The following is an 18,733-nucleotide window of genomic DNA, read 5'->3' on the forward strand; positions in this document are numbered from 1 at the left end:
CAGCCACTTCACAAGCGCATGGCACAACACAGAAGAGCCACCTCCACAGGACAAGACTCAGCAGTCCATCTGCATCTTAAGGTCAAAGGTCACTCTTACGAGGATGCCAATGTTCACATTTTGGACAGAGAGGACAGATGGTTTGAAAGAGGAGTGAAAGAAGCCATCTATGTCCACTGTGAGCGACCATCTTTGAACAGAGGCGGGGGTTTACGACACCAACTCTCTGCCATCTATAATCCAGTTTTGAGTTCCCTCCCCAGACGCCTGAATGCCCACTCACATCCTGGGCCATCTGACCTCAGGAATTCGCATGATAAGGTGGGGCCAGGTTTCACAATGAACTCACCCGAAACTCTGGCTGATTGGGACCCACACCCAGTTTCACACCTTGGCTCAGGCGATTAGAGGATCATCAGGGGGTCCTTTTGTCCCTCTGTGGGGGGTATCTCCCACTAGGTTTATATCTGGGACTCTCCACCATTTGACCTTAGAACTGAAGAAGCTTCTCGGATGAGAGGTGAAACGTCTTCAAGTAACTTAAAGAAGTCCAGACGCTTTTCTTTGCAAGCTCCTTTGACTTTTCTTTGTACACATGACAATAAATGTGTTGAATCTTGAATCTTTAATGACTTGTAATTGGCAAATTTAGCAAGCAGTTTCCCTGTCAAACCCAAACCTCCTGATCACGACTATTTTTGTTTTGTTTTTTGCAACCATGGTGACAGTTTTGATGGTGACGGTGATAATGCTGAAATTTCAAAAGAAATGGGTTGGGGTTTTTTTTTTCTTTCTTTTTTTTTTTTTAGAAATCATTATGGTGACAGTTATTCTTGAAATTTAAAGAAAAAGAAAAAGATATGGGCTCATTTTTGTGGTCACATTCAGTGTTGGTCAAGTTACTTGAAAAAAGTAATCAGTAATTAATTACTGATTACTCCCCCCAAAAAGTAATCCCGTTACTTTACTGATTACTTATTTTCAAAAGTAATTAATTACTTAGTTACTTAGTTACTTAGTTACTTTTTAAAAACACGATTTACAACCTGAAGAGGTGATAAAGTGATAGATCTTTCAGCCCAATTCTACTTTTTCTACATAATCCATCATACAAAATGTAATCAAATGGAAAAGTCTCTTTTTTAACTTGTTTTATCAGTTTTAATCTTTTAACTTTATGCATCAAGCAAAACATTTAATTATATGCAACATTCTCTGACTGGAAGAAATTTGTTTAACATTTAAACCTATTTTCTACACATTCCAGCACATAAAATAAAATATTTTTTGTGTTTTCACTCACTCTTTCAAACAGATGCAAGTAAAACACAGCAGAAAATAAATAAAGTCAAAGACTCAGCGGTCCTTTTGCTCTATTTTCACCTGTAAAGCAGGAGCAGGGTAGGCGGAGGGTTACCCTGGTGTAGGTGTGCTGCGGTCAGTTGAAGAATCCGCGCGAGTGTCTCTGTGAGTTTCCCATCACGTCGTAGCTACTCGGTGCTTGCTCGGAAGTTTAGGGGTTTTTTTCGCTGTAAAAAGAAGTTTTCTTCCCACGCACGATGGACGCTAATGTTTTTGTCACTTTTTATGGAATCAAACTCAAAGTAAGGTCAGTACTTCCACACTTTAAACGCTGCACGCTCATACTCTCTCCCGCACTCGATATATTATCCATTGTTGATCTGCACACAGCTGCTGTCACCAACGTCGCACTTGCTTACGTCACTGTCATGAGACATTCTCGCAAAAAAAATCACGGTTTTAGTAACGCAGTAACGCAGCGTTCCTACGGGAAAGTAACGGTAATCTAATTACCGATTTTGCAATAGTAATCCCTTACTTTACTCGTTACTTGAAAAAAAGTAATCAGATTACAGTAACGCGTTACAAGTAACGCGTTACTGCCCATCTCTGGTCACATTAAATAAATCATGAAGTTTATTTCATAAAACTTTGTCATACAATGTGTAAGAAAGGAGGATTATCAGTGTTAAGCTCATTGGCCAATGACTTGCTCGACAAATCGAGCAAACAGTTTGACTGTCAGCTCGAGATCTCCTCATCAGGTCTGTTTTTTTGTTCTTTTTGCAGCCAGGATGATGAAGGCGATAATCTTGAAACCTGTGATGGTTACATCAGCTTTTCATGGTGTCTTTGTTTAGCACAGTGGTTTCCTGTCAGTTTTTCATCAGGTGTGTCCACAATGCATCTTTGCAAAAACCCTAAAAAACCGTGTGACTTTTTTGGGGGGGGGGGGGGTAACAACAATAACATTAATCATATTTATATTTATAAAAAGGTGCAATAATGATAATAATGTTTAATAATAACAGTGTGCAATAAACATACACTTATTCTTCTTGTTATTACTTAAGTTAAGTTATTGTGTCTTGTCGTGTTGTGTTGTACGTAGTGCCAACGTGGGACAGTTTTCCAATTTCATTGTACTATTGTACTATGTATGACTGTGCAGTGACAATAAAGTTATCTTATATTATTTTAGGTGGAGGTATGCGAGAGGGCGAGGCAAGATCGTGGAGGTCTGGGCAAGTATGAGAATGATCCAGTCCAGAAAGAATGTGGTGAAGCAAGGAGGCAGGTAGGTGAGTGTGAGTGTAGAATCCATACCAGAGATGTTGCTGAGAAGGCAGCAGACGAGACCAGTGATCGAATGGTGAATAACTAGGTAGTTGGAGGGAATGATCTGTGGACTCGACAACAGACAAAGGGCAAAGGACTCGTGATCACCGGTTTAAACTGTGACACGCAGAAGGTCAGGTGAATACTTTAGTTTTCAGGCCCCTCTTCTGTGGAACCAGCTTCCACTTTGGATTCAGGAGACAGACACTATCTCTACTTTTAAGATTAGGCTTCAAACTTTCCTTTTTGCTAAAGGATATATTTAGGGCTGGATTAGGTGAATCCTCCCTTAGTTATGCTGCAATACATGTAGGCTGTTGGGGGATTCCCATGATGCACTGAATATTTCTTTTTCAGTTACCGTTCTCACTAACTATGTGTTAATAGACCTCTCTGCATTGAATCGTGCCTGCTTTTAATCTCTGTCTCTCTTCCACAGCATGTCCTGTCTTCCTTCTCTCACCCCAACCGGCCGCAGCAGATGGCCCCACCCCTCCTTGAGCCTGGTTCTGCCGGAGGTTTCTTCCTGTTAAAAGAGAGTTTTTCCTTCATGCTTGCTTGCTTGCTCATAGGGAATCATCTGATTGAGTTTTTCTCTGTATGTATTACTGTAGGGTCTACCTTACAATATAAAGCGCCTTGAGGCGACTGTTGTTGTGATTTGGCACTGTATAAATGAAATTAAATGAAACTGAATTCAATTAAGTTCAATTGATAATTTTGTCCACCTCGAATTGCTCAATGTACTGAGGCGACGGCTTACGGGACTCAGTTCTGGGCAATATGGGAATATCCCTGGAAGCCAGCCATACCTTTTGTTCAGGAGCATACGTGGGTTTGGCTGAGCGGTGCTGGTTAGCATACTGGCGCTGGCAGCTGGCTGACCTGAGAAGCGCTCGCCATGTTCATGGGGTGGGGTGGTAAGGTGTCTTTAATGAATACCTCTGTGCGTATAAGAGAGAGATCTGTGACGGATTCACTGGTGCTAGTAGATTTGACTGGCTCTGGGGGACACGCCAATACAAGGCAATTTGCATGACAAAAAAGGCTCCAGCTCGACACCCTTTGCCCCGCCCAATCTAGATGGGCATTTTATACTTTTAACCAAAGAAATCCTAAAATGAGACGGGTACTAGGGGACTGGTGTGTAAAAATCGCTAGTGTTTCTTTGTTATTTCCCAATGTAACTAGTTTGAGGGGTTCAGTTTGGTGCGTGATATGAGCAAGGATGCGATCATTTAATGCCTTGGCGGGAATGGTGGTGGATTGAGCTAGCATAGCGGAAGATTCAACTGTTGTGCAAGGCCAGAATCTATTAGATTTTGCTCAGCCCAAGAATCGACTAGGGCTTGGAACGAGTGGGTATCTTGTCCTACCAACTGAGAGACCGGAAGCTGAAGATGGGGTTTATGGTTACTGTGTGTACCCCCGAATCTGCCGGCAGGCAGATCCTTTTAGTTTTTTTGGATGCGAAGAAATTAAATGTTCAAGCTGTCCACAATAGAAGCGCTCTCTGTCTTCCAGGGATAACTGCATCAGCTCTGGGACTGAATCACTTCTTTTGTTTTTGTTTTTTGAGCGAGGCAAACTCCTCAAACGATGATGGCTTGTCGCATGAAGCGAGTTGATCTTCAAAACGTCATTTAGGGATTGTAAATAGACCCCCTGAAGTGCGTGATCGGAGCAGCCGATCAACTGTGCCTCAACTGGGGCAGTACGAAAATCTATGAGATGGTCCGCCATCCTGCATCTGCCCTGATGGAATCCTCACAGTGTAACAGGGTCATAAATCACATCTTGTTATAATTACACAAAATGTGTTCTAAACCCCCAAACTGTTCCTTTTATACCTGCTTTTAGGACCTCCAAACCTGTAGTTATGTTCATTATCAGTTAGCGCCCCTCCTCATTGTTCTTCTTCGTTGGTGCAACCCTATAAATACAGTGTACCCCTTTTGCCTCTCCCCTTTTCTACAATTCCCCTGTGGGAGAGGTTGGTGTCATTTCTTTCCAACACTGTAAAACACACATATAATTCATATTTAGCCACCCTGATGTTTCTGATTGCAATTTTAGTTCAATTATTGTCATCATTATGCCTGTTTTTTGTTAGATGCTTTAAATGTGTAGTACGTGTGTGCCACATATGTGTTCTAGGAAACGTGAACGCTAGCATGAATAGATAATTCTTGCTAGCTTGGAAGTTGTGGTGGGTTGAGCTAACTCTCTTCCCCAATGTTTGTATTTGGTCATAGGAGCTGGAGTGGGCAAGCTATGGAGGTACTGAGATCCAGCAGGAAGCTCAGAGGGGACAGGGCCATCTCTATCGTGGCTCCTAAATTGTGGAATAATTTGCCCTTGAACGTTAGAGAGGCCCCTTCACTGTCCACTTTCAAATTGCGTTTTAAAACCCACTTTTATTCTTTGGCTTTTAATCTCAGTGAGACTTAGTATTCGCTTGTCATGAAATTATTTAATTAATTATTTTACTTTTTCTTTTATTTATATCTTATGTACTTGTCATGGTCCAGGTGAGTGCTGGGTTTTCCTGTGTGCTAGTAATCCATCACTGGGCAGTCACAACACCCCCCTCGTTTGTGGCACCTGTGTGTAATCAGCTGGCAGGCTCTTAAGATCAGCGTTCTCAAACATTCATCGCCGGAACGTCAGCTAACCCACCTTTTCAGCGGGTTTTGAGTCTCGCTGTCATTAACCACTCTACTTCCTGTCACTGGTTTGTTTTCTGTACTCAGCGCTACTCGACTGCCTGCCTCCCTGCCCAGCACTTCACAGTGTGGTGGGCAAGGAGGCGAACTGTATGCGCACTGGTTTAGCCTCACCCGGACCTCTATTTTCCCCAAAGCCTCGCCTTCTACCCAGACAATGACTTTGAGAGTGTAACCCTGTAACCCTCTACCTTGTGTGCCTGCTCCGCACAATACCTAGTGTCGTGCTCAGGCTATTTTCCCCAGCCAGCTAAAGAGACTTTTTCCCTTTGGACTCTGCTGCCGCACACGCGGTGTGATTCTTGTGTTCATGCTTGACTATTATTGTGGAGATTGTTCTAGCCCAGTCGAGTGCTTCATAGCTTTGTTTACTTTCTCAGCATCCCTCGCAGGAGTTTTGTCTTGTAGTTTTTGCCAGTCTCAGTGAGTATTTAGTTACAGGTACTTAGAGCCCATATATGAAGCTTGCGTTAGTTTATTAGGTTGATTTAATTCAGAGGTCAAGTGTTTTCCCTCTCGCCCTTTTTTCACCACTTTCACTGTGTGCCACTTTTGTGCCAAAATTGCTGCTGGTATGTTGGGGTTTCTCCCAGTGGACGAGAGGGTTGGTTCCCTTCGCCTTCGGGTCAGGGAATGGGTCCTGACAGTCGTCTGTGCTTATGTGCCGAGCGGCAGTTCAGTGTACCCAGTCTTCTTGGAGTCCCTGGGTAGGACACTGGAGGGTGCTCCCCCAAGGGAACTGTGTTGTTCTGCTGGGAGACTTCAATGCTCACGTGGGCAAAGACAGTGGGACCTGGAAGGGCGAGATTGGGAGGAACGGCCTCTCGGATCTGAACCCGAGTGCTGTTTTGTTATTGGACTTCTGTGCAAACAATAGTGGTGCAACGGATCACGGTTGATCCGTAATCCGAACCGATCCCACTCCACGGTTCGGCACGCAAGTGATCCGAAGATTCGAAAAAGAAGAAAAAAGTATGTGTATGGTGCGCGTGGTCAGTTTGTCCAGCGATAGTTATGGCCAGCACTGGAGGAGCAGAGGAGTTTGCGGTGTTTAAGCAGCCTTTTGCTGCCCTATCCGACTGGGCTAAAGCTATTGCAAAAGCTATTGGGGTGTTTAGCTGCAGACGGGAGGCCGTATTCTGTTGTGCAAAACAAGGGGTTTAAACTAGACAACGCGTTAGTTGACTCATTGATGCCGTGCAGCTGCGTTAATGCAGGTGGAGTCTGCTTCTACATTAATGAAGGTTGGTGTACTGATGTCACAGTGTTACAGAAACACTGCAGCCCACACTTGGAAAGTTTTTTCATCAACTGTAAACCTTTTTATTCACCGCGGGAGTTTTCTTCCTTCATGCTGGTCGGAGTTTACATCCCTCCACAGGCCAACGCGAACAATGCACTGTGCGAGCTGGCTGACCAGATTACTACCCTGGAGAGGAAATTCCCGGATTCCTTTACAATTATTCTTGGGGATTTTAACAGAGCAAACCTAAACTACGAACTCCCTAAATACAGACAGCATATAGACTGCCCCACCAGGGACAACATCATACTGGATCACTGCTACACCACTCTAAAAGATGCCTATCGCTCTGTGCCCTGGGCAGCTTTGGGACATTCTGATCACTGCATGGTCCATCTTATTCCAGTTTATAGGCAAAAACTCAAACGTGCCAAGCCTGTAGTCAAAACTGTGAAGAAGTGGACTAACGCAGCAAAGCAGGAACTGCAGGACTGTTTTGACTCCACTGATTGGACTGTTTTTGAAGCTGCATCTGAGAACCTAGACGAGCTCACGGACACTGTGACATCATACATCAGTTTCTGTGAAGACGTGTGTGTGCCAACAAAGACCTTTTGCACATACAACAACAATAAACCATGGTTCACTCCTAAACTCCAACATCTTCGTAAGGCCAAGGAGGACGCCTACAGAAGTGGTGACAGGGCCCTCTACAAGCAAGCCAGGAACACACTGACCAAGGAGATCAAAGCAGCTAAAAGGATCTACTCCCAGAAGCTGGAAGAACGGCTCTCAGCCAACGATCCTGCATCAGTGTGGAGGGGCCTGCAGGAAATCACCAGCTACAGACGCCCCCCACCCACTATTGAAGCAAACAAAGACCTGGCCAACGAGTTAAACACTTTCTATTGCAGGTTTGAGACGGACAGACTCCCACGCCCCACCCTCCCCTCCCCAGGGACATTGCTTCAGACATTGACCCCCAACACACCTTCCACCTCTCCCCCCTTCACCCTCCCCAATCCAGCCTCAACGACCACCCTCACCCTCCCCAATCCAGACCTAACGACCACCACCGCCCTCCCCAATCAAGACTCAACTGTTATGGTAAGGACTAACTCAAGGGTTCATGCAGCACCCTCTGGTGGTTGTGCCGTGTGTATTGTATGTTGCAGTTTGGCAATAAAGGGAGTCGCCACGATAAGACAGAGCTGTCCCAGTGTCGTTTATGGCGTTGCTATTAAAGTCACGAGAGCTACCAAAACATGGTGTCAGAAGTGCTCGGGAGAGAAGAAGAACATAACGGAACACGGAAACTTCCTCACCGGAGAGAACTCGCCCTGCAAGGTTCCAATAACAGCCACAGTAAGAGCTAAGCTAACAAATTAGCAAGAAGCGCTAACTAGCATCTCGCGACTAGCAACATGGCGGCCGCACCAGCAGCCTTTCAAGTATCACCGCCGTCGAAGTTTGATTTTTCAAAGCCGGAAGAGTGGCCGAAATGGATCCGACGCTTCGACAGGTTCAGGATAGCATCCGGACTCGAGCTACAATCGGACGAAAACCAGGTTAACACTCTGATATATACAATGGGCGATGAAGCTGAAGACGTGATCACCTCGTTGAACCTGACCGAAGAGGAGGCGAGTGAGTACCACACTCTCAAAGACAAACTCGAGGCACACTTTGTAGTCAGAAGAAATGTTATCTTTGAACGTGCAAAGTTCAACCAAAGGCAGCAAGAAGCAGGAGAGACTGCAGACGGGTTTATTACATCCCTATATGCCTTGGCTGAGCATTGTGGCTACGGGGCGCTGCACAGTGAAATGATAAGAGACAGACTCGTTGTCGGAATAAGAGACAAGAGACTCTCGGAGCAACTACAAATGGATGCGGAGCTCACATTAGAAAAAGCAGTGATACGGATTCGCCAAAGTGAACTTGTTAAGAAACAACAGGATCTTCTTAAAAACAACTTCAAGCAGGAGAATCTTTGCAACGTGGACATCGTTAAAGCAAAAACGAAACACTTCAAACCACGAAAGACTGTACCACAAACCACGGAGAGGAATGTGAAAAGCCAATGCAACCGATGTGGAAAGACACCCTTTCACAGCAAACACCAGTGCCCAGCCAGAGAGGTACTCTGCAATCAGTGCAAAAAGAAAGGTCACTACGCAAGAGTATGTAGGTCTGGGGCAGTGGGAGAAATACGTGCAGCGGGTGGTAACAGAGAAGAAAGAGAAATAGCATTTCTGGGAACGGTAGCCTCAGATAGAACAGAGGATGCGTGGTTGACTAAAGTAAAAGTTAACAATGCAGACTGCTGGCTAAAAATTGATACAGGAGCGGACGTAACCGTCTTGCCTGAAAAAGAGTACAACACTCTAGCACAAAAACCGCAGCTGCAACCCACAGATCTGAAACTATATGGGGTGGGAATGTCTCCATTAACAGTTAGAGGGAAATTTACTGCTAACTTGAGCACTCCAAGCAAAGCTACAGTACAGCCTGTGTATGTAGTAGCAGACCTGACACAAGGATTACTAAGCCGCATAGCGAGCGTAGCACTCGGGTTAGTGGCTAGAATAGAAACTGTGTCACTCACTTCAGTAGAAACAGTGAAGCAGCAGTTTCCAACACTATTCAGTGGGTTAGGCCGGATGGCGGGGGAATACAAAATTGAGCTTAAAGCAGACGCCAAACCGTTTGCCCTGTCAACTCCAAGAAGAGTCCCGCTTCCCCTGTTACCCAAAGTCAAAAGAGAGCTTGCTCGGATGGAAGAGTTAGGTGTAATCTCCAGAGTAGAGCAGCCTACCGACTGGTGTGCAGGAATGGTTCCAGTACCTAAACCAAACAGAGATGAAGTGTGTGTGTGCGTGGACTTGACCAAACTAAATAATTCTGTGAAAAGAGAAAGACACATGTTGCCATCAGTTGAGCACACCCTAGGACAGCTAGAGGGCGCAAAGTTGTTCTCAAAACTCGACGCTAACTCAGGGTTTTGGCAAATACCTTTGTCCAAACAGTCAGCTCTTCTCACAACCTTCATCACGCCATTCGGAAGGTTCTGTTTTAATAGACTTTGTTTTGGCATATCTTCGGCCCCCGAACACTTCCAAAAACGAATGTCTCAGCTTTTAGAGGGGCTGGAAGGAGTCGTCTGCCAGATGGATGACATTCTGGTTTATGCTGACACACAAATCCAGCACGACAAGAGACTGATCGCAGTCCTGGAACGGCTCACAAAAGCTGGGGTGACATTGAAAAGTGAGAAGTGTGAGTTTGCAAAGACCTCAATCAAGTTCCTTGGACAGATCATCGATGCTGCAGGAGTCAAAGCAGACCCGGAGAAAGTGAAAGCAGTCAGCAACATGGAAGCGCCCACGGATGTGGGTGGAGTGAGACGATTCCTAGGAATGGTTAATCATCTAGGCAAGTACCTTCCCCACTTAGCAGAGAAAACACAGCCGTTGAGAGAACTACTCAGTACCAAAAACATGTGGTGTTGGAGTGAGGCTCAACAAACAGCATTTGACAACATTAAGGCAGAACTGAGTAAACCACCGAACTTGGCACTCTACAACCCCAAAGCACAAACAACAGTATCAGCTGATGCATCCTCCTATGGACTAGGAGCGGTGCTACTTCAGAAACAAGAGGATGACGCAACCAAACCAGTGGCCTTCGCTTCAAGAGCATTAACCCCCACGGAACAGAGGTACGCTCAAATAGAGAAGGAAGCGTTAGCCATAACCTGGGCATGTGAGCGATTCTCTGATTTTCTTATAGGCATTGAGTTCCATGTTGAGACAGATCACAAGCCTTTAGTACCACTTTTGGGCTCCAAGAACTTAGACGAACTGCCACCACGAGTACAAAGACTGAGAATGAGATTGATGCGGTATTCTTTCACCATCTCACATGTCCCAGGCAAACACATCGCAACTGCAGACGTGCTGTCCAGAGCACCAGAAAAAACTGTTTGTGACGAGACATTAAGAGACGAAATGAACCTGTATGCAAATCAGGTGATTTCAGGTCTTCCTGCAACAGAGGAGAGACTACAACAAATAAGAGAGCAGCAAGACAAAGACGAAACACTAAAACAAATCAAACTCTACTGCAAGAATGGCTGGCCGGACAAACTCAAAATACCAGGTCCATGTTTCCCATACCACCAGCATGCAGGGGACCTGACTGTTGAAGATGAACTTCTCCTAAAAGGTATGCGTATAGTTATCCCAAAAATATTACAAAAAGATGTTTTGACACGACTGCACACAGGTCACCAGGGCATTGTAAAGTCCAGGGAACGAGCCAAGCAGTCGGTATGGTGGCCAGGACTGAGCTCTCAACTACAACAGCTGGTAGCAGAATGTGAGACGTGTGCAAAGGTGAGACAGCAACCCAGAGAAACACTCATGCCAACTGAGTTTCCTACACGGCCGTGGGAGTTAGTTGGTGCTGATCTTTTTGAGTGGAGTAACAGCCAGTATTTGGTTGCAGTGGACTATTTCTCACGATACATAGAAATAGCTAAGCTGTCCTCTACCACATCAGCTGCAGTGATTGACCACTTAAAGTCCATATTCGCACGCCACGGCATTCCAACAGAGTTAAGGTCGGATAACGGTCCACAATTCTCCTCAGAACATTTCCAAAAGTTTGCTTCAGGGTGGGGCTTTGCCCACACCACTTCCAGCCCGAGATTCCCTCAGAGCAATGGTGAGGCTGAAAGAGCAGTGAGAACAGTAAAGAGCCTTCTACAGAAAGAAGGAGACCCATATCTTGCTCTCATGGCATATCGCGCCACACCACTTGCCAATGGACATAGCCCTGCAGAGCTTCTGATGGGGAGGAAACTTCGTACCACAGTTCCCATACTTCCATCCTGCCTCAACCCAGGCTGGACAAACATCACTAAACTGAGAGAGAGAGAAGGGAAGGAGAGAGAAAAACAGTGGAAATGGTTCAACAACAGACACAGAGTACAAGACCTCACAGGACTACACCCAGGAGATCAAGTCTGGATAACAGACATGAAAACAAATGGAACTATATCAGGCAGAGCAGAGACGCCGCGTTCTTACCTTGTTGAGACCCCGAGAGGACTTCTACGTCGAAACAGGAGCCATCTCATCACACTAAAAGAGACCAAGACGGAACCGACAGAACAGCAGATCCCTTGTCATACCAGAAGACAGCAGCAGCCCGGTTTCGAACCAGGCACAGCAGTGTCTTACACCACCGAATGACCGGATTACTGAGAAAAGATATCCCACCAGAGACAGAAACCCACCGAGGTACCTTAAAGACTTTGAAGTAGGTAGTAGGTACTCTCGAGCACCTGAGTGACCAGCCAGGGGCAGAATAATCCCCTCACTCAGCGGAAGGATTGGGAAGTCTACCCCACCTTCATAGTTGGATAAGTTCACACAGTTAAATAAAATAATTGTTATAAAGTGGAAACAATAAATGTCCGTTACAGAATAAAAGTTAACGTAACAGCATTGAAATATTCAGCTACAAGTTAAGTTGCAGTGAATGTAGTGTTGACATAAATGTGGATTAGCACAGGAAACATTATGGTTATAATGTACTCAGAAAGGGGGATGTTATGGTAAGGACTAACTCAAGGGTTCATGCAGCACCCTCTGGTGGTTGTGCCGTGTGTATTGTATGTTGCAGTTTGGCAATAAAGGGAGTCGCCACGATAAGACAGAGCTGTCCCAGTGTCGTTTATGGCGTTGCTATTAAAGTCACGAGAGCTACCAAAACATCAACGACCACCCCCACCCTTCCCAATCCAGACTCAACGACCACCACCACCCTCTCCAATCCAGACTCAACGACCTCCACCACACCTCTCACCCCCCTTTCCTCCTCCCTGAAACTCAGAATACACACTCAGGATGTGAGCCGACTATTCCAGAAACAGAAGCCCAGGAAAGCCCCCGGACCAGACGGCGTCTCAAAACCTGTTCTGAACAGCTGGCTCCCATCTTTACTCGCATCTTCAACAGATCCCTGGAGGTGTGAAGTTCCCTCCTGCTTCAAACGCTCCACCATCATCCCTGTTCCCAAGAAACCCACCATCACAGGACTGAATGACTACAGACCTGTCGCCTTGACGTCTGTGGTCATGAAATCCTTCGAACGACTGGTGTTAGCCCATCTGAAAGACATTACAGGCCACCAGCTGGACCCTCTGCAGTTTGTCTACCGGGCAAACAGGTCGGTGGATGATGCAGTGAACATGGGGCTGCATTACATCCTGCAACACCTTGACCGCCCGGGAACTTATGCCAGGGTCCTGTATGTGGACTTTAGTTCGGCTTTTAACACCATTGTGCCTGAACTTCTTTCCTCCAAACTCTCCCAGCTCAGCGTGTCACCAGCTACCTGTCAGTGGATCACCAGCTTCCTGACAGACAGAAAGCAACAAGTGAGGCTGGGGGAGATCACCTCTGAAACCCGGTCCCTCAGTATTGGTGCCCCTCAAGGATATGTCCTCTCACCACTACTGTTCTCCCTCTACACTAACGACTGCACCTCCAAGAACTCGGCTGTCAAACTCCTAAAGTTTGCAGATGACACCACTGTCATTGGCCTCATTCAAGATGGTGATGAGTCTGCATACCGGCAGGAAGTTGAGCGGCTGGTACTCTGGTGCAGTCAGCACAATCTGGAGCTGAACACTCTTAAGACTGTAGAGATGACAGTGGACTTCAGGAGACATCCCTCAACTCTGCTCCCCCTCACCATATCAGACAGCCCTGTGTCAACTGTGAAGACCTTCAAGTTCCTGGGTACAACCATCTCCCAGGACCTGAAGTGGGAGACCAACATCAACTCCATCCTCAAAAAGACCCAGCAGAGGATGTACTTCCTGAGACAACTGGGGAAGTACAGTCTTCCACAGGAGCTGCTGATCCAGTTCTACACTGCGGTCTTTGAGTCTGTCCTGTGCTCCTCCATCACAGTCTGGTATGGAGCAGCCACAAAACAGGACAGGAGCAGACTGCAGCGGACTGTACGGGCAGCAGAAAGGATCATCGGCGCCCCCCTGCCCTCCATCCAGGATCTGTACCTCTCAAGAACCAGGAAACGGGCAGGGAAAATCATCACAGACCCCTCACACCCTGGACACAGACTTTTTGATCTGCTGCCCTCTGGCAGACGGTACAGAAGCCTGCAGACCAGGACCACCCGACACAGGAACAGTTTCTTTCCCCTCGCCATCTCCCTTCTTAACAGTTGACCTGTCACACTGCTCCCACTGCCAGACTGCAGCTGCACCTTATGTACATTTTGTAGTATTCATTCCACCTCATTCATTTCTGTATTTTATGTATATAAGTTTAGATTCGTTATTTATAGTTGGTTTACACAGCTTTGTGTATGTATGTGTAATGTGTATATATAGACACGTGTGTGTGTGTGTGTGTGTGTGTGTGAGATTTACATTACTGTGCTTGAGAGCCACCATCTACCGGAACCAAATTCCCTGTATGTGACTCTGCACATATACTTGGCCAATAAACACGATTCTGATTCTGATTCTGGTTATGGCATTAACGTCATTTTAACGAGATTTACGCTGACAGCACTAGTTTAAACTATGATGAAGGTGCTTGAGCCACGCTATGACATCCCGTTGCGCGTCCACCTTAGTGACAAGATTGCTCCAAGCATGTATGAACAGGAAAAGTTTAAAGTTATGGCTGAGGCATCTTCTGTTGCCCTAACTACAAATGGGTGGACCTCCAGGACAACGGAAAGCTACGTGACCGTGACCGCTCATTATATCACAGCGGAGTGGTAGATAGAAAGCCCTGCACTGCTCTATATTGCTTAATTTGTTTTTATATAATTGCGTGGAATGAGTCTTGAGTTGAATGATTTTAATAGGCAAAAAATACTTAAATAAGTAAATGGCAAGTTAAATTTTTGTCTTCTTTTTTTTTCTGCTGATCCAAAAATTGATTTGATCCGTGATGAAAAAACGTGATCCGATCCGAACCGTGAGACTTTTGATCCGTTGCACCACTGGCAAACAACAGTTTGGCCATAACGAACACCAGTTTTAAATATTAAACTGCACCATGCTTAACCATGCTGAAATTTGGTTGATTTTTTTTCTAACATGAAACATAAAAACCGGAAAACACTGCCCACAACCACCAAATGGGTGGACCTCTAAACAAACACAAACCTGGTTTTAGAAAGAAAATACGCACACAAATAAGAAAGAGATGGTCATTTCAGCATTTGTAACTGAACACAATCTGGAACCCAAGCCTTTTTCTGCATATTTGTAATAACCTAAGATCCAAATTTACTTATTTCTATTTATAGTCATTTCAATAAGCTGAGAGAAGATTAGTCAGTCCATGAAAGGATCAAATGTCACAGATATCAGTGGCAACAGGTCTGAATCATGAATCCAATATAGACAGAGGAAGTCAGGAAGGAGGTAAAATGATGAGTGTCTACATCCATCCATAAGAATGGATGTAGACAGGGATAGCTCAGTAGGTAGAGTGGTGGCCCCATGATCGGAAGGTCGGGGGTTCAACTCCACTGAACGGCTACCCTGAGGTACCCCTGAGCAAGGGACCGTCCCTACACACTGCTCCCCGGGCGCTGCATTGTTGGCTGCCCACTGCTTCACTGGGTGAATGGGTTAAATGCAGAGGAACTATTTCCCTATGGGGACTAACACATTACATTATTACATTACATTACAAGAAATGGTGGTACATTTCAGCCAGTGGAGTTTTTATTCATCTTGCACTACCATCTGGAAAGCATCTAATTTACTCTTTCTCCAAGATTGCAGCATGACAACATGACTCTTGTTAAAACAAAAAACAAATGTGAAAATCTTCAAGTATCTATTTGAGCCCTTCAGTTTGATTTTGGTTTTTCTAGTTCCAAGCTAAAGCATCTTGTCCACCCATAGAAAAAGAAAGAGAGTAAGCAGAACATTTAGCAGTACTTTGTTTGAAATTCAATACTGTTAATGAGAAATGGGTGCGCATATAACAGATGGTGATAGATAGGAGTAGTGAAGTATTTGCTGTGAAAATTTTCAAAACCACATTACTCACAGGAAGTCGTTAAAAGTCAGATATTAGTCAGTACAAACTGCTTAAAAGGACTGACCCGTCGGTCTCAAGTTAACAGATCGAGCATTTTACCAGCGAGATGTTTGCTCTGCAACAATTTGCGGTGATTCATGCGCTGACATTCCTCGGGCAAAATGGTAAGTTGCACCATGAATACTCTTCTCCAGCCTGCATGTGGAATATTTATGTTTTTATTTTCATTTTCTTTTCTCCTAATGCTATTAGCCCTGGGAAGTGAAATTATAAATGGGAAAATAGCCCCAGACAACAAAATGCTGTATATGGCATCAGTGCAGGATTACAGAGGCTACCATATTTGTGGAGGATTTCTCGTGTCTGAGAACTTTGTAATGACTGCTGCACACTGTGACCTGTAAGTAATCTTTGCTCGAGGGAAATTTCTAATTAGACCATTTTTTTTCCCAAAATGTCCCAATGTCCTATATAAATATATATATAAATACATGTATATATATTTACTACTGTATAATGCAATGGTCATAATTTAAGTTACAGTTCTTCCTTTACAAACTGAAACCATGAGAATTTTTGTAAAACTTGTGCTAAGATCTTGAAGTAAAACTGAATTTAACTATAAAGAAATGTATCCATATTTTATTCATCATGTTGTTTATGTAACTTCAGAAAATCTGCTGATGATCTCAGAATTATATTTTATTCAGATGTCCTACATACGTAGTCCTTGGTAACCACCATCTGAGGAGTGCTGATAAGCTTGTGATACGGATTGCAGAGAAATACAAACACCCATGTTATCGGGATGTTGGCCGTGGATACGACATCATGCTTTTAAAAGTAAGGTTTATTATTTTTGTTTTCTCACATCACACTGGAAGTTTTATATCTTTGAGTGTTTGCATTTACAATATGCTGATTGAAAAACACATTTCTAGTTGAGGTAAAAAGTGCTTACTTTAAAAAAAAAGATAAAAGATAGATGTTCTGTATTGCAGTTACATGGTTTTCACGTATTCTTAATCTTTACTCTTTAATTCTGTGCCTCTAGCTGTCTACACCTGTCCGACCAAGCAAAACAATTAAATTCATTCGACTTCCCTTCCGTGAAATGACATTAAATGAAATTGAGAAGTGTCGAGTGGCTGGATGGGGTAAGATAAACACTCGTGGTAATGTTGTTGATGACCTGAGAGTGGTGCGTGTGTCGGTCATCAGCCCACAAGTCTGCAGGGAAAGATGGGGTGGTCTTCCTCCCAATATTATCTGTGCAGGTGGATACAACACAACAAAAGGATTCTGTCAGGTACCTTTTCTGTCCTTCCCTTTTAAAATCTTGCTAACTGCTCTGTTGTTGAGGAATATATGAGCAGCCTGCATTAAGTATCATATGAACAAAATACATACTTCCTCCTTACAGGGTGATTCTGGTGGCCCTCTGGTCTGCAAGGGAATGGCTGTCGGTATTGTTTCTTTCAACAAACGGCTTCCTGGAACCGAGCTGGGAAATTGTAACTATCCGGACGTCCCCAATGTCTATACAGATATCTCAAAACACCTTCACTGGATCAGGAGGATTCTCCAGGGGGAAAAAAGTTAAATCTTACACAAAGCTTTGCATCAGCACACTGTAAGTGTGCAAGCTATGCCTCTGTCAGTGTTTGCTCTCAATGCAGAATAAAGAAAATGTTTCAAATATTGTTTTCTTACACAAACCTTTGCATCAGCACACTGTTAGTGTGCAAGCTATGCCTCTGTCAATGTTTGCTCTCAATGCAGAATAAAGAAAATGTTTCAAATATTGTTTCTGTGCACGAACAATATTTATTATGACTTCAAATAACTACCTATCTAAGTAGTTTACCATGGAAAATTAATTCCATGCATTACTAATATCTCTAAACTCCTTTTCACTTCTACAGTGCATTAATCCTGATTTATCTAGTACAATGAATACAAAAGACTAACTGGGGGTATTTTAGTATCACAGTGAACCACCTGATGTGGTTTTCAGTTAAATCTCTAATAAGCCAAACAAATAGAAGCTTTGACGTTTTAATACAAGTACTACATCTAACTACAGTAACTCTTTTTAAAATTAATAGTAAGATCATGAATATTGAACATCCTGACGTCTTCTCTTGGTTGGCGTGTGGGTGCCTGCCCTCGCTTCCTTTTTGTTCCCACATTCTTCTTCTGTTGTCTGTCTGGCTCATCTTTTTTCTTCTTCTGTGCTCCCGCTGGCTTGGCCGCCATCTTTGGTGACCCTGCCGGTTTGGTCTTCTTCTGTTCCCCTGTTGTTTAATATTAGAAGGAGGAAATATAAAGTCTGCTCTCAGTAGCACCCAGAATACAACACTGCAGAACATGTTTGCTATAAATTTGTTACTGTTAGTGTATATATACACTAAACCAAATCCAAAGTGGAAGCTGGTTCCACAGAAGAGGGGCCTGAAAACTGAAGGGTCTGCCTCCCATTGTACTGTTAAATACTCTAGGAACAACAAGTAGGCCTGCAGTGTGAGAGTGAAGTGCTCTAATGGGGTGATATGGTACTACAAGGTCATTAAGATAAGATGGGGCCTGATTATTTAAAACCTTGTAAGTGAAGATCAGCCCCTCAGCGGTCAGGCTGAAGTTGCCTGCTTCCCTTAGGATTCACCCGACCTTCTGCGTGTCACAGTTGAAACCGGTGATCACGAGTCCTTTGCCCTTTGTCTGTAGTCGAGTCCACGGATCATTCCCTGATGATTTTTCTAATGTGAAATATTTGCCGTGGCTCATAAAAGGGAGGTTAACCTTACGAGATGTCTGGGTTAAAGGGAAAAAAAGTGATTTTCTCATTGACATCAGTGCTATTGCAACTTATAGTGTTATTGTAAACTGTATGAGAGCATGATTGTGAGTGTCCTTAGTGAAACCATGCAAACTGTGTGAAAGAGTGATTAGAGTGTGACATGAGAAAGGACTAACTGTCCTGAAATTGCTCACAGCAGACTGTGGGTTTCTAACTG

The 18,733-nt window shown here is 44.4% G+C and overlaps 1 protein-coding gene across 1 annotated transcript; it reads left to right on the top strand.

Annotated features, from left to right (window-relative positions):
* Positions 1 to 15,822: 15,822 nt before the first annotated feature.
* Positions 15,823 to 17,466, top strand: LOC146575055 (granzyme B-like). The gene is made up of 5 exons (XM_085275647.1): positions 15,823 to 15,880; positions 15,969 to 16,116; positions 16,427 to 16,559; positions 16,771 to 17,025; positions 17,140 to 17,466. The coding sequence occupies exons 1-5, from the start codon at positions 15,823 to 15,825 to the stop codon at positions 17,317 to 17,319; spliced, it is 774 nt and encodes a 257-aa protein (XP_085131773.1). The 3' UTR covers positions 17,320 to 17,466.
* The last annotated feature ends 1,267 nt before the right edge of the window (positions 17,467 to 18,733 follow it).

Source organism: Mchenga conophoros, linkage group LG5, assembly GCF_057382185.1.
Source record: "Mchenga conophoros isolate Kocher_MC1m ecotype Shallow Benthic linkage group LG5, M_conophoros_male_GT1.1, whole genome shotgun sequence".
In the NCBI taxonomy this organism is placed as follows: Eukaryota; Metazoa; Chordata; class Actinopteri; order Cichliformes; family Cichlidae; genus Mchenga; species Mchenga conophoros.

Bases quoted from the DNA above. Each gene is read 5' to 3' on its own strand.
- LOC146575055 (XM_085275647.1), top strand. From the start codon at position 15,823: ATGTTTGCTCTGCAACAATTTGCGGTGATTCATGCGCTGACATTCCTC. The intron at 16,117-16,426 runs GTAAGTAATCTT...TATTTTATTCAG, and splicing joins ACTGCTGCACACTGTGACCT to ATGTCCTACATACGTAGTCC. The intron at 16,560-16,770 runs GTAAGGTTTATT...CTGTGCCTCTAG, and splicing joins ACGACATCATGCTTTTAAAA to CTGTCTACACCTGTCCGACC.